The 15,865-nt window shown below is 35.3% G+C and overlaps 1 protein-coding gene across 9 annotated transcripts in view; it reads left to right on the forward strand.

Annotated features, from left to right (window-relative positions):
• VPS13C (vacuolar protein sorting 13 homolog C) overlaps positions 1-15,865 on the forward strand; it is a 99,730-nt gene that overhangs the window by 21,069 nt on the left and 62,796 nt on the right. For 8 of the 9 annotated variants that reach the window (XR_014229210.1, XM_082322098.1, XM_082322100.1 and 5 more), the window contains 19 exons: positions 281-338; positions 667-794; positions 1,693-1,799; positions 2,478-2,649; positions 3,110-3,172; positions 4,373-4,508; positions 5,077-5,171; positions 7,038-7,180; positions 8,553-8,745; positions 8,889-9,003; positions 9,334-9,470; positions 10,191-10,317; positions 10,939-11,056; positions 11,405-11,534; positions 11,919-11,997; positions 12,995-13,134; positions 13,727-13,880; positions 14,339-14,415; positions 14,564-14,623. Coding sequence is in view for 8 of the 9 variants with exons in the window: in XM_082322098.1 (XP_082178224.1) it covers positions 281-338; positions 667-794; positions 1,693-1,799; positions 2,478-2,649; positions 3,110-3,172; positions 4,373-4,508; positions 5,077-5,171; positions 7,038-7,180; positions 8,553-8,745; positions 8,889-9,003; positions 9,334-9,470; positions 10,191-10,317; positions 10,939-11,056; positions 11,405-11,534; positions 11,919-11,997; positions 12,995-13,134; positions 13,727-13,880; positions 14,339-14,415; positions 14,564-14,623 (2,232 nt within the window). In the remaining variant the exon portion in view is untranslated. Of the gene's footprint in view, positions 1-280; positions 339-666; positions 795-1,692; positions 1,800-1,968; positions 2,054-2,477; positions 2,650-3,109; positions 3,173-4,372; positions 4,509-5,076; positions 5,172-7,037; positions 7,181-8,552; positions 8,746-8,888; positions 9,004-9,333; positions 9,471-10,190; positions 10,318-10,938; positions 11,057-11,404; positions 11,535-11,918; positions 11,998-12,994; positions 13,135-13,726; positions 13,881-14,338; positions 14,416-14,563; positions 14,624-15,865 lie in introns of those variants that run through there. The other variant, XM_082322104.1, reaches the window with a different exon arrangement.

Consider the following 15,865-nt stretch of genomic DNA (forward strand, 5'->3'; position numbering starts at 1 on the left):
CTAAATTAACACACACTAGTTGTTATTGCAAGCTTTAGACAGAAGTTGAATAAAAACTGTACTAACCTTCCACTTGATATGAGAAACTTAGAATTCTTTTTAATCTGGTGTATTTAAACCTTTCACACTTAAGTGCTTGTGCTATGTTAGCTTTCCCATGTAGGGGGCGGAGGCCCTTGCAAAATACATGTGAACTTAAGTTGGTCTGCTCAAAGCTTAGAGAACTGTAAACAAGTAATGCTCTTCAGCAATTGCTAGACAGTATCATATTCCTTTACAGGATCAGCTGAAAAGAGGAATTCCATGTAGTGGTAACCAGCCTCAAGACTACCAGTATAGTAAGTAAGCCAGTAATGAATGAATATAAACTGTTCTGAGCATGTTAGTAACTAATAGCCTGACCTGATCATACAGGCATGCCCATACTAACTTTATTTTACAAAAACGTAAACATAGTAGAACATATTAGAGCTTGTATGCTTTTTGACTAATGCTGGGCTATCTTAATTTTTGGTAAGAATTGCATCCTGATTCTGTGGGTCTTGAGCATACACATTATCAGTGCAAAGTGGTTGCTATATCAGGCAGTGGAAATAAATACTTTACGATCACTTCCCATATTTTAATTGTAAACATAAAATTAATCTTATTTTTTTTGTCTTTAAGTTTTTAGACCAATATCAGCCTCTGCAAGACTGTATATCAACCCATATGCAGAAGTAGAACTAAAAACCCCCAAGCTCGACTGTAATGTAGAAGTACAGAGAATTGTCATTGAATTCACTAAACCACAGGTAAGTTGGCTTGGTATCTGTTATCACCTATTTCAGAGTTTGTGATGAACTGTAGGATTTTTTTGTTGGCAAACATTCTTCTTTGGGAATTTTCTGCTTATATGCAAGTAGAATGTCTAAACTGTTTAGCAGTAACTGTGGGAAAAGTGTAGGATCACTTTCCCTTTGTGTAACAGTCACTTCCTGGTGCTAGATACTGACACTCTGACCCTGTTATCTGTGGTCCCTCTGCGGAAAATCTGATCTGTGTTCAGCCCTTCCAAGAGCATTCCTTTCACATAGACAATGGAATCATTCTTATGAGTAGCCCTTATCTTATAAAACTATAAGCCAACATTATAACTGCAGAGATGCCAAGATACAAGCAAGGGTGTGAATGAATGGAGTATACTGGCTTTGGCAGCAAAGCCTGCTGAATTATCAAGGAACTCATTTAGATAGCTCCCCAGCAATGTTAGCGTTTTCATTTATTCAGTGACAATTTACAGTTAGTTTGCTAGATAGCTTTTTAGCTCTTATTGATGTCAGAGTGTAATCTGAATTCAGAACAGTACCGATATAAGGGTGACTAATGCAAAGGCAGTTCTAAAATTGGGGAAACTGTGTATTGGCAAATGAAGAGAATATAGTTGGTTTGAGAAAGTCTGAGACTTTGTGCTGAGCAGGCTAACAGAAATACAAGTTGTTTTTGTTCGTCAGGGAAACCAGAAGTTCATACGGTGGTGTTCTTTGAGAGCAATGGGTATAGCTGGCCCACTCTTACATACTAATGAAAATTCATAGGCTTAAATTTCTGTATAGTTTTGGGAATAGTGAAGACCATGGTATACATGTACTTTAAGCACTGCATGCAACAAAATCTGAACCTCTGCTAAGAAACTTGGTTTTCTGTGTTTAGTACCTCAGCATGATAGACCTTCTGGAGTCCATAGACTACATGGTTCGCAATGCACCGTACAGAAGATTTAGGCCAAATGTATCTCTCCATAACAATGCCAGGCAATGGTAAGCTGTGTGCATTCGTGCATTCTTTGGGAGATGCTGGAGTCCTCTCCAGTCTCTTCATTCTCTTTTGTGGCTAAATGTAGTTTTAAAACTAGATTGCATATGTCATTGACTTTCACAGATCTTTGCTTAGCCGAGTAGAAAAGGCTTGCAGAAGAGAACAGGTGAAAGAACCAAGTGATGAAAATCAGACTTGAAAAGCTAACCCTGGGCCCCAAAAATCTCTGAACAAAATGCTGATGTTCTCTCTAGAGGTTAGAGTATAATTTTAGAAAGACTAAAGAAAAAAACTTAGTAAATGTATTACAAGGAAACATGTATGTCAACTGTAATTTTTAAAGTTTTGAGCTGATATACATTTTTATGGATTTTTTCTAAGTACTAGCTGATGCTGATTATCAAAGTGCTTAAGTGTACTTAGTGCTGTTACAACCCAAATTTGCAAGCATGCAGAAGTCAATAGAGAATGCAGATTTATAGTTCTTCAGGCATTAAATATAAGCCCTTGGTCCATTTTTCAGAAGTGATGTTGAAACCATTAAAATTTTTATAAACAAAGTTACTGTAATGCCAAGTGGTAAACAAAGTTTTTGCATATTAATAAACTACCTCTTCAACTTTTAAGTTATAATGCACAAATGAAATGGGAAGTTGCTCACAAGTGTGGAATTATTGTAGGTGGAAATATGCAGGTAACAGTGTTCTTGAAGTTCACATCAAAAGACATACTCGAATGTGGTCATGGAGTAACATAAAACAACATAGGCAGCTTCTGAAGAGTTACAAAAATATGTACAAGAGCAAGCTGACGCAGAGTAAACTGTCGGAAGAAACACAGAGGCAAATTCAGGTATGTTTTTTTTTCCTCTTTGGAGAAAGTATGGTTTGGTCCCTTTATTAAATAATACTTTAAATATACATGACAGTAATCAGAGTTGGTGGTTTTACAACAGCACAAGAGTTCTGTGGAAATACCATTTTAATCTGAAGTTCAGTGTAACCTGTTGTGAAAAGAAAGAAAATATGGCTAAAGTGCCATTTAAATAAACCTTTTTTTGTTGTGGATGAATGAACTTGGATGCATTTAATGACGTGCAAGACTCATCTATTTTAAAAAAAATCAGACTGCCTAACATCAGGTTTCATCATCTAGTGAACTTCTGGGAGGGTGGGGTATACCCTTGAAAGAAAGGAGCAGGTCTAGAAAGAAATTAGAGTGTAAATACGTAGGAGCTGGTAGAGAATTTGTAGTGGTGAGCCTTTCCTAAATATGTTTTAGAGGCAAATGATTTCATCATACATTTTTACAGGACCTAGAAAGAAAGCTTGATGTCTTCAACATAATCTTAGCAAGACAACAAGCACAAGTTGAGGTAAGAAATAATTTTTGTTCAGTAATATTGTAACACTTCAAATAGGATGGTTTTGTCATGATAGTATCTTGAAAAAAAATTGTGCTGATGAGTATGATAGGATAGGGAGGTGGGAAGGCAAGTTTCCTATCCTTCCAGGACAAGAGTAAATCAATTTCCAAACTAGAAACCAGTTCCAAAAACCTACCGGTGTGTGTGCACAGTGTTACTGCTACCTGCTGCGTATCATTAGGCAATTGTCTAAGGGTGATGATTTAATGATTCTTTTCTTCCTTTGACTTCTGTTATTTCAAGACAGCTTCTGCAGCTGTTCAAGATCAAACATGTATGGCTGTTCCCATCCTACCTACACCTTTAGATACTCTCTTTTTAGTGGACAGCCAATCTAATTAAAAGACAACTCTAAGAGAATTGTTAAAAGGTAGATGCAGTCTCTAGCTGCATTTTATTTTGGAAATCATTTGTGACACTTAACAAGGAGTTGCATGTTATAACATTATGACAAGTGTTGTATCTACAGTTAAGATCAAAAACACCTAGCACATTGAGTGCCAGTTCAGAATAGTCGTCTTAAGAAGCGTGCTACTGGTAGCTGTTTTCCTAACATGAAAATAAACCTCTGTAGTTGCATCATATAATTACTGTTCATGCCACTGTAGCCTCAGTATTTGTCTTCACATCCAGAATGTATGTAAGATGAAGATGAAAAAATAATAATGATGTTTCTTATTTTTGATATGTTTGTGGTCAGACCTTGATTTTTAAATGCAAAGTGAAAGCCTGAATACAAATTAAAAATTTTAAATACATGTAATGGTACAGGATCAGTCTTCAGGTTTGTTACTAGTAGATTTAAGGAATGTAAATGCTTCTCATATGCTCTTAAATACTGTCTTTTCATGTGGTTCCTGCGTTTTTGTAGTCTAAATGCTAGTGAAATATGTAGAAAAAGACCATCCAAAGTAAAAGTAACACACGCTTGTTTCCACATGCGCACGCACACGGACACATGTGCATCTCACCCCTTATCCTCTTTTTGCTTTTGTCTGGTGAGTCAAAGAGCTCTTAATCCCTTGAGGGGTGGTATTACTGTCCATCAGTTAAATGTCTGTTCAACATGCATACATACATGCATTATTTACAGGAAAACAAAATATATAGTATTTCTGTTAATTATGTATTTTAACGTCTGCTTTGTAGACAATAAGATCAGGACAAAAACTACTGAAGAAGAAAACCACTGAAGTAGAAAAAAAAAGTGGAGGATGGTTTGGTGGTTTCTGGGGTAAAAGAGAATCTAGGAAAAAAGAAGATGAAGAATCACCTGTTCCTGAAAGTAGGTGTAGACTGTAATATAATAAACTTCTATAGAGACTTTAAGTTTTTATATACATTAAAAGGAAAGTTATAATATGTTTTGCTTCCTACTATGCAGAAGGAGAGAGTATGACATAAACAGTGCAATGCAGTATTGATCCATGTTAGTGAATATTGAGCTGGCAAATAAGGCATACTTCTGAAAAGGCCATAAGCATAACCTTGGTAAGGAGAAGAGTATCGAGCTTATAGCTGTAGTGCAGTAGCTGACAACTGGAATACTGTATTCTGGTGATTTACTGTCTGGACCAGAGATTTGTTCTAATAGTACTCTTCAAAGCTATTTTCATCACTGGGAATTATGGGTACTCTTGTAATATAAATTATATTGATTTCTGTGCTACGTATGTAACGCCATATACGAAGACTACTTCTTTGTAAGTTATTTTACAATATGGAACTTAGTGTAGTACAAAGAATCAAAGAAATGTGTCAGCAGAACTTAAGTACAGTAGAAAACAAAGGGGAGGAAAAATGCTTATCGTTACTAATTAAAGTGCAAGTTTTTGTGGGTTTTTGGTTTTTAGCTATTGATGAACTAATGACACCAGAAGAGAAAGCTAAGCTTTTTACTGCTATTGGATATAGTGACAGCTCCCATCACCTCTCCTTACCAAAGCAGGTAAGCAACCTCTTATGGAGATGGTTTTAAAAACAAACAAACAAAAATCCACAACAAGAAAAAAAAAAAAAAAAAAAAAAAAAAAGAAAAAAAACAACCAACCAAAAAAACCTCTCTGATGCATGTTAGCCTTAAGAAAAGCAGTAGAATGTGTGTCAGTGCAAGTCAAATCTATGAATGTACAAAGCAGATTTAAAAAAAATTTTATTCAGAAACACAAAGAATGGCTAATGTTTTCTTTGGTGTTCTTCTGCCTTGTGCACAATCCTAATCTGGAGTGATTTAGAAGTAACTGAAACGGGATGGTAAATACCTATTTGCAACTTGGAAGAGAATAAAAAAAGCTAACTGTAAATGAAGAAAGATTGCATGTTACCTTTTTCATTGCATCTATTTCTTGCTACCTGTTGTGGTGAAAACTAAATTAGTCTGTGTGGTTGCTTTGTTTTATTGTTTTTTTTAAAATCCAAAGTCAGTTTGATTCTGATAATTGCATAGTTGTTGTTTATATAAAGGTGAACATTAGCATGTGATAATTTCCTGTTTGACCTAATGTTTATAATTTACAGGGATGCTTTTGTTAGAAGGATTGTGTTGTGTTTCTATTAAAACGTTTGTGCTAATGATTAATATTAGGTGATTTCAGTTGTAGGACTTTTTTTCCACTACACAAAGGAAAGCATAAAATTAAAAACGCATTTTTGTGGCAGATATTTTTGGCTTGTTAAGCAAAGGAATAAAAGATAAAACTTTACAGGTATAGTATTCTTCAGAGGGCTTATAGGAAGAAAGCTAGAAAGTAGACAACTAAGAAAATGTGAAATGGTAAGGTTTCTCTCAGTATACTTATTTTCTGTGAGCGCTATTACATTGTTGTCTTAAACTGTAACATGACTGGTGGTTCTGCTTTAAGTTGCTCATCACTTGCAGAAGCACTTTTTACACTAAGACTATTTCTTTAAAGGAGGATGCTGTGTCTTCTCCCAACAGACCTCCCCACTCCCCAACCCAACACTCCGACTTTCCAACCTTGTATATTTTTGTTAAATTTAATTATTGTAAGTTTACATGTGCCTCACCCAGGGAAGTTCAGAATTGTTTGAGTGGCAACATGGAGGCCTGTGCGCTATTGTATGAACTTGTGTTCCTGTCAAATTGAGAAGAGCAGAGCAGCTGCAACTATCTCCTACCAACAGAGACACAGCCCAAACAGAGCCCAGTACTGGTGCCTCCCCCCCCCCCCCCCGCCCCTTCATGCTTTCCTTACTTACCTGTGTAGAAAAACTTCCATTTTTAATTTGGACAAACTAAAGGTGCTTTCATCTCTCTCAGTACCCTGGAGAAAGGTGTAGGCTTCAAATTCAGACAGGAAGTATTATTTGATTCTTAAGTTGCTGACTGACACAGTCATAAAATGGTACATGTGTCAGGAAGCCAAAACCCTGTCTTGACAAGGTTGAGAGATGACATTCAGCAGCAAGAACAACAAAGGCAATGTCTTCTAAAATGTAGTTATTTGATGGGATTATGATGATTTTGTTTCTTGCTAGCTCTCTACTGAGTGTAGTTTAGCTACACTTGCTTTCATGGTTTAAGAAAACTTCCCTGAATCCTGAAAAGAGATACAGACTATATCTGCTCTGCTTTTGTTGAAATACACCGTTTTATGTTAAAGAAATGACTGATAAGGGTTGAAAGGAGGTAAAGACTCTATACTATGCTTCCTACATGGGGATATGCTTCTTGCTTTAGTCGACTGGAATAGCTTTAAATACCACATTTCATTAGATTTGTTGAAATTAGGAGTTCTGAAAAATTATTCATATCAAGATGACTAATTTCAATTTTCTCTGTCCTTCTCACTAGTATGTTGCCCATGTTGTGACACTGAAGCTCTTAAGCACTTCTCTTACAATTAAAGAAGACAAGAATGTGGCAGAAACTCTTAAAGTACAGATAATTGATCTGAGTACCAAAATATCACAGCGCCCAGGAGCACAAGCCATTAAGTAATTGGATTGGTATTTTGTTTTTGTAGAAATATCTTCTTCCTCCCTCCCCGACTTTTTACGTCTTTTCTTGGGCAGCGCGTTATATTGTGTATTGACTTTTAATTTTATGGGCATTCTGCAATTGCACTCTGAAAAGTTAGTCACATAATTTGGTGAATAATAGAATGGAATGAAGAAAGGAATACTATTTGTTAGTCTTCATAAGCAACAATAAGCTCTTTCTTGAATCCAGATGTTGTGATACCTAAGCAGTGTGAAATGGTCTGGCTAACATACTCCAGCCAAACTACTGAATGTGTTGCTTGCTTCCTACAGATATGAAAAACTATGTCTGTGTGTTGTGGGTAGGAGATTAACCAGCACATAGGAAACAGTCCTTCCTGTCTTTTGAGAGAGGGCACGCCAGAAATATTGAACACGAATTATTGGCTTATACAGTCAATGAATAAGATTTTCAGTGTCTGGAAAATGATTCTGTGCACTCTTCATGCTTTCATTTGCAGTTCCTTCATCTTACGAGTTATGCATAAGATCATCAGCTCAGCTCCTGACTCCTGACATATTTTTGCTAAAAACGGTTTGGGGGAATATTAAAGGTGCAGCTTGAATGCTGCACAAAAAGAAAAAGAGCTTTGAGAATATTTTACATAAATGCATGCCATATAATTTAGTTGGCAAAACTGAAATAGTAGAACAGATATTTTTGTTGATTTTAAGTTTCTGGAAGCATGTAATTAGGTTATCTCAATGGAGCCAGGCTTGTGACACTGATTATGCCCAAACTGTGTTGCCTCCCAAAGTCAGCGATTCCCATGGTGGAGATGCAGGACCTGAAAATCAGTTTTGTATCTAATAGGTACTTCTAAGGACAAATGAAGCTTGTGTGGTTTGGTGCTGTTCCTATGGCTTGCTTTGAGAGGCATTTTTCTACTGACTCCACTTAATACTATTGTTGGGGAAGCTGTCAGTAAAGGATACCCATTTGCACCAAAACAAGTCCATAACTGATTTTGAAATCAATACATAATAGTTAACGTTCCTACTCTTTTTCACCTGTAGCAAAAATATTCTGCCTTTCTTTTCTATTGTAACTGATTCTCTTAAACATGAGCTGAAAATTATATCAGTCCACCTTGCAGATAACAGAAGGTAAAAAGAAAGTATCACCCTTGTGTTGCTGTGAACAACCTGCCTGCTATTTATTTTTCCAATTTATTAGTGTAATAGTTTCTTAACCATGTGGTATGTTAGTCCTGTGAAGCTAGTTGTGTTTGGCTTTATTAAAGGCTTTCTCATCTTGCTTGTCTTTCCTAGATGGAACTGCGTTCTGTATTCTAATTAAGTATACTTAACTATTCATCTTCTTTAGGGTTGAAGCAAAGCTTGAAAACTGGTATGTTACAGGCCTGAGACAAGAAAACATTGTACCATCTCTTGTGGCTTCCATAGGGGATAGCAAGTCTTCTCTACTTAAGATAGAGTTTAATGTTAACCCAGAGGATAGTACTGCTGACCAGAGTCTTACTATTGAATCACAGCCTGTGGAAATAAAATATGATGCAGTGAGTAGTAACTAAAACTCTTAGCTCTTTTTCTGATTCTCCTTTCTCTGCTGTTATTCTCTTTGCTTTGTGAAGATCTGTTTTTGAGTTTTTACTGAGTGACTTCTGTGTATATTGATAATGCTTGTTTGTCTTTTTTAAAGAGAACAATAAATGCAATGGTAGAATTCTTTCAGACAAGTAAGGGAATGGATCTTGAAAGATTAACATCAGCCACATTAATGAAGCTGGAAGAAATCAAGGAGAGAACTGCTACAGGTAAGATAATAACAAATCTCACCCGAGGTGAACCCTTGAATGTCTTAAAATGTTTCAATATGATTTTCTAAACACTTCGCTTATGTTTTGATTGCTGGACAAATAGTATGATTGTTTTTTTCCTTGAGTTTTTGACTTGGAGATTTAGTGGAGGTTTTGTGGGAAGGAGTATTGAGTTTAGTGAGAAATCAGTAGAATGTTACAAAAATAAGTCTTTACTCAAGATGAGTTATCTTCCAGATAGACAGCATCTCTTTATATGTTGACTGGCACAAATGTTTCACTTGTGAATAGCATTTTGATTTTAATGTCCCTTCCTTTTTATTTAAGGATTAGTTCATATTATTGAAATGCGGAAAGTCCTTGACTTGAAGATTAATCTGAAACCTTCCTACTTTGTGGTTCCGCAGACGGGTTTCTACCATGAAAAATCAGATTTGCTGATTTTGGACTTTGGTACATTTCAGGTATATAAATGACCTCTCTTATAACCTCAAAGGAAGAAAATATTTTTTTTCTCTTAACATAGCTGTATGTGAAACTGTCTTGTTTTCAGAAGGCAAGGATGATAATCTGTGTGATGTGTTTTAACTTACTAAATTTCTTACCAAATAAATTTGGGTCAGCAATTTGATCAATGTTCAAAGCTGTTAAGTTGTCTGATATACTTGTACTAGTTAATCTCCCCAGAAACATTTTCATTTTGTAATCACGATTGTAATAGCATATCATTTAATATCTTTAATTTCTTCAGCAAAACACATGAACTTTTATTTCCTTTTTTTATAAAATGATAGTCTTTTATTAATAAAAGAGAATATAATTTTTCTCTTGGAGTTTGAAAGTTGATTCCCTTGTTCCTATAAAATTGAAAGATTACAGTAATTTAACTTGATTTTAGCTGACTGATTAAATGTTTAATTTTAGCTGTACTCTAGCAGTAAACTTGTAAACTAATAAGAAAAATTATTTTTGCATAACTTGAATTAAGTGGATTGATAGAAGTAACAAAAAAACCCTACTTACTCTTGATAAGTGAAGTGTGAAATGAATTAAGATCTTTTCTCTGTAAGAGTCCAAATGTCAATCATAAACTCCTATGAATCATCTTTTTAATCTTCACTAGAATTAATACCATATGTATGTAAGTTTTAGACTTAATTTAATCTTGTCCTTTATGTGTTTAGCTGAACAGCATAAATCAAGGCAGTAGTCAAGCTTCTAGCTTTTCATCTTTAGAGGAGATTATGGACAAAGCTTATGACAAGTTTGATGTGGAAATAAAAAACGTGCAACTTCTTTTTGGAAGAACAGGTAACAAAACAACATGGTTGCTGTTTACTCAAAAGATTGATGAAGGCTACTTATCTGTAGTAAATAAATATGTTTTTTAAAGAAAAAAGGCAAACCAAAACCAGTAGTGAACTAAAAGATAAATTATAATACACGTCTGGTATTAAGCTGTGAAAAAATTCATTAGTTTCTCTTCAAACGGCTGCTTGCTTTTTGTTTGGACTTGTGTATCACTTCTTTAGTTTGGTGCCAGCGAGCAACATAAATGCATAGGACTATTATGTTTTCCATCATATGCAGGAAAATACAGCTGAAATTGGCCTTGGTGCTTCATTTGGACTTAAGTTTGTGCATATATTTATCTTTTTTTTTTTTTTTTTTTTTTTTTTCTTTGTAGGGTTCTATGTTCAGATACATCTTTTAGTGTAGAATTGGGCTTAAGGCTGCTAAGGCAATATAGTGTTAAGAACAATTGAAAATGGATTAAAAAGCTCTTAACACCCAAATTGTTCTAGGTTTCTCTAGTTTGTGAGTGCATTCTTTATCCTTTCCTAGCGATGCCATTTGATTACTTTAATGATACCTTAATTAAAGCAATTAGCAAGCAGTGTTTTTTCATCTAAATTTACTGATCATTTGCAGGTGAAGACTGGAAGAAGGCTCGTTTTCAACATCCATCAACTTTGCACATCTTACAGCCTATGGATATTCATGTACAGTTGGCAAAATCGATGGTGGAAAGAGATACCAGAATGGCAAAGTAATATATTAATGTTGAAAAGACTTCTTTTTAATTACTGTATACTTACAGAAAACTGTATTTTCCTCAAAGGTTCAGTTACACTTTATAATTTGAAGGTATAACTTAAGAAATAGAAGCACCTTACTACTTTTCATAAAACCTTTTTTGGCAAGTAGTTCCCTAGTCACCTTCTCTGGTTACTAACTATACTGTTTGAACTGAGTCCAAGACCTGTTTTTAATGCAGAATCACTAGCTTTACTGTGATGTGATCTTTATATATGAGTATAGTTATTGGTAAGATTTAAATCAAGAATTGGTATGTACTTTTTTGCCTTGGAGTTTAATCAGATTTTTTTAAAAAAAGGTTTAAAGTGTCAGGAGGACTTCCTTTGGTGCATGTCAGACTCTCTGACCAGAAAATCAAGGCAATTTTTGATCTGATTAATAGCATTCCATTGCCTCAGAAGTCATCTGTGTCAATTCCAAGCACAAAGGTAAGCTATAACTAAGAAAACTGAAATAAAAAAAAAAAAGACATCACTAAAGTGATCATTGTAAGTGTGAATTCCTGCTAATGTCTGTGGTCTTGATCACCTGAAATAAGAGATCTGTTGCCAAGCCGTATTAGGCAAAGTGTCTTCATTATGACTTGCCATCAGAACATGCTGGGCTTATTCAAACAAGGCTAGCTTAGCCTTTGTCATTGTCCTGCTGGTTTCAATATAAGCGTTGGCAAAACTGACCTTTCTAAGTAATATGGGGGGAGGCAAGGTAAAACCTGCATCATCGGTAGAAAATATGACTGAACATACCAAGTTATACAAACTTTAAAGTAGTGATTTTTTTTTCTTTTTGTTTCTTTCTTCCCCCCTCTCTAGGTACCAGCTATTCCCACAATTCCTGTTGTTAGTAAAGGGTTACTTAATACACCCCAGTTGTTAGCAGAAATAGTGTCAGGTAAGAAGCTACAGATACGCCTTTGTAAAAGTAGAAGGCCATAACTTACGGAATAGCTAACAGTTTCAGGCTGCTGTTGATCTTAAAACATGTTATAAGGACAGTATGGATGAGTATGATGGATCATCTCTAACTTCAAGTGCATAAGAAGATTCGATTAAGATGCTGATGTTACCTCAGAATAATAAACTTGCTTTTTTAAAAAAGCAAAAAGAACTTTTTTGGGGATTAATTGATATTATGCATAAGCAACCTCTTCAAATGTAAGTGAGCTATTAATAACAACTGTATTAGGATGTCATTTGCAAACCAATTTAATTATTCAGATGTCACGAGACATCTTTGTAGCAGAGAGTTTTGAGGAACCTGTTATTTCAGAATTGACTTAAATCTAAAAACGGAGTTAGCCAAATACTAATCTGCTGCTGCTGCCACTTCAGGACATGTACTTTGGGGTGGGCCCATAAAAAAAGATGAGTAACATGTCTAAAGGATGTGTACATTTGCATTAAGCAGCCAACATGTGGCAAAGATAGACTGTTACAAACATCATGTGTACTGTCCTGAGTGTTTTGCATTAGCAAAGCTCTCCTTTTTCTGAAAATGCAGAACGAGAATAACAAATGGCAAGTTACTGTATTGACGCTATGGATTTGAGCATTTACTTCCATGGCTGTTCTAGAGAAGAACATTCTTATAGTGGAACCTGAGAAACTTGTTTGCTGGAGCTTACTTTGTAACTAGTTTTCTTGATATGTGTTCTTTCATGCCAAATGATACAGCTAAACTCTAATGCTTTCCTTAATAGGGTTTTAATTTTCTTGTCTTTTCATCCAGTGGGTAAGAGAGCAGTATAGATCTAAAAAGTATACTTTGTCAGATTAGGTTTAACCTTCATACAGTTTAAAATCCGATTGGAATGGGAAAGAGAGGGTGGGGTATTTACCCCTGTTTCCGGAAAAAGTTTACTAAGGAGGAAGTAACTTCTCTTCCGTAGACTCTGAAGAAGAATATTTTGATTTTGAGGAAGGTTCTGGACCAACTGACAGGTCACTAGTTAAAGGAGAAGAAATGAGAAATAAGGAGCCTGCTGAAGAGGAACTGACCGATCTTCAGCTGAAGTTTGAAATTAAAGAGGTATGTCTCTTTAATTCTATTTTTGCCTTCTACATAAAGATTATTTAAACTAAAAATCCAGTAGTCTATTACCAGTGTTCTCCAGATTTAGTGGATGCAAAAACGTAGCCATCAAACAAAAAAATACACATGTATATACATACATATTTCTATGTATGCGTTAGTTATATATGGTATGCATATGAGTTCTTTTTTTTATATATAGTATGTATATAAATAAAACACATATACATACTTCATCTGTGTGTATGTATTAAAAAAATCAGCAAAAAAGCCCTTTATTGGAGTATTTTTGGTAGAAAATAGTAGTACCAACTCATAATTTGGGGGTGGGAAATTTGCACTGGAAGAACAAAGTAAATACCCAGACAGGTGACTTGCGAAGAGCAAATCCCAAAATATTTCTATGATATTTATATCTCTTACCATCAAGCAATTGCTTTTTTTTTTTTTTCCTATTTTTACACTTTAATTCTGTAACAAAGATAATACTTCCAGTGAAGCAGGCAAGGCTTCATTTTTCATTGTTGGTTTGAATGGTGAGAATACTGCATGTGAAAAGATGGTATAACTGTATTTTTTGCTCATCCAGGTTTTAGTAGAACTCACCAGGCAAAAGAAAATTGAGGAAACGGTACTTGTATTTGATGTAATGCATCTTGGGACAGAAGCTACTGTCAGAACCTATAATTTAGCATCTGTATCTTATTTAAAGAAAATAAGCTTGGATTACTATGAAATTGGAGGTAATAAGCAATGGAAGAGAAGTATACTAGTGTGTGTGTGTGTGTGTATATATAGCTATATATATATATATAGCAGTTAGTCTGAAACTGTGTCTCTCCTGTCTCTTGTGCTCATTGAAATCCAAATGTTCTAATTTTCCAGTTAGAATACTTGGTATGTAACTGTCCATTGGCAGTGCTTGTCCCATTGGTACAGTTGATAAGCTCTGGCCTCCTACCATAATGCTCATTAGGTAAATAAATAAATAGCTTAGTGCTCAATCTTTGGATGGAGAAGGGGTACAGACTTGCCATTTTGGACTTAGCGAACAGAAACCAGTGATTCATATTTGGTGGTGCAATGTATTTTAACAAACGGTATTGAAAGTTAATCCCTGTCTTCAAGACACAAATTCTTTGGTTCTCTGAAAGAACAGAAATTACCCTAATTCTTGTGTATTTCATGTGGTATGTTACAGGTAAAAAAGCACCCATTCATCTGATTAGTTCCTCAGATAAACCTGGCTTAGACCTTCTGAAGGTGGAATATATAAAGGTATACATAAAGCTTTTTAAATTTATTTTTAAAGCACTTTTATAGTCTTAAACCTACTATTCGGAGCTAGTGGATTGTTTTGTATCTTCTGAAGAGCAGTGACTGGTTGGAATTTAATATTAACCTCCGTGTGAATCATTATTTTCAGGCTGACAGAAATGGGCCACACTTTCAGACAATTTTTAACAACACTGAACAAATGATTCAAGTGAGTGCTTGCAGATTTTATTGCTTATTTTCTTTTGGTTTGCTTGCTTAGAAGGGAGGAATCAATAAGGGTTTTTTGGCTTTCCTGTTCCTCTCCCTCCCCAAGCCTTGCAGCAGGGAGATTTAAAGAGTTAAAATGTACTTGAAAGTTTTTATACAACTTATAATACAAGAGCAGTTTGTTAGTCTGTTTCTTAACTATGACAAAAAACTGTCTAGCTAGCTCATGTGGATAAAATTCAAAATAATGTAAGAATGCGTCTTCTTATGCATATGAGATCACAAAGTTCAAATGCTCAGTATGGGAAAATGTAGTGGGCTCTAGAAGTCTTTTCCTTTCCTGTCAAATAATCTGTATTGTGAGCGCCACATAATGAGTGCTCTGTTGGCTAAATTTACTAAGAAGTCTAAATCCATTTATGAGTGATTTTGCTTTTGGCAGGGGGAGGGCAGAGAGGAGCATGTTCTAATTCTTCACTCTGAAATATGACTCGGGAGGTTCTTGTGATACTGCATTTTCCTGTCCATCGCTTTTGTCAGACTCTAGAATGAGAATTTGATTTCTTAAATACTGCAATATAGGGAAATGTTTTTTTGTTTTTTTTTTTGTTTTTTTTGTTTTTTTTTTTAGACAGGAAGTACCTAGCTTCTTAAGGTCTGACTGTTGTACTAATGGTGTATTTTTGAGTCAGAAATTTCAATCTAAGGAAAAAGCGTCTTGAGGAATTCTGGAATTAAACTACAAAGGGGTGTCAGTTTTCTGTGATAAGTAGTTCCCTCCCTTCATAACTTTATGACATTATTTTGCCTGCCGTTTTTTGGTGTGAAGACTGAAATATTTCACATGCCACCTAATCGTTTTAAAGTATCTATAGATTTCATCAGGGAAGTCCAGTTAATACTGGAACCTTTTTGCAAAGAAAAGGTTCTCGAAGCCTCAGCAGGGGATGACAGTTCTACTACTCCAATGCTGCTAAGGTGGATATACATACTGAGTTGACTGACTTCACGGTATGGGATAGTGCTGATATTAAGAGAACTCAACTTTCTATACATCATCAGGTGTTGTCTTGCAACTCTTCAGTGGGACTTGTGTCTGGAAGAATTGCATTTGGGCACTTTTTCCAATTTCAAGCCCATTCAAGCGGATAACTTCTACTAAACTACACGGCAGGCACTTATTCACCTTTTGGACTCCCTTAGTGGATTTGTTGAGGAATACCTTTATACTAAGTATCTACAT

This window comes from Platalea leucorodia, assembly GCF_965183815.1.
Source record: "Platalea leucorodia genome assembly, chromosome: 9".
NCBI classification, from domain to species: domain Eukaryota; kingdom Metazoa; phylum Chordata; class Aves; order Pelecaniformes; family Threskiornithidae; genus Platalea; species Platalea leucorodia.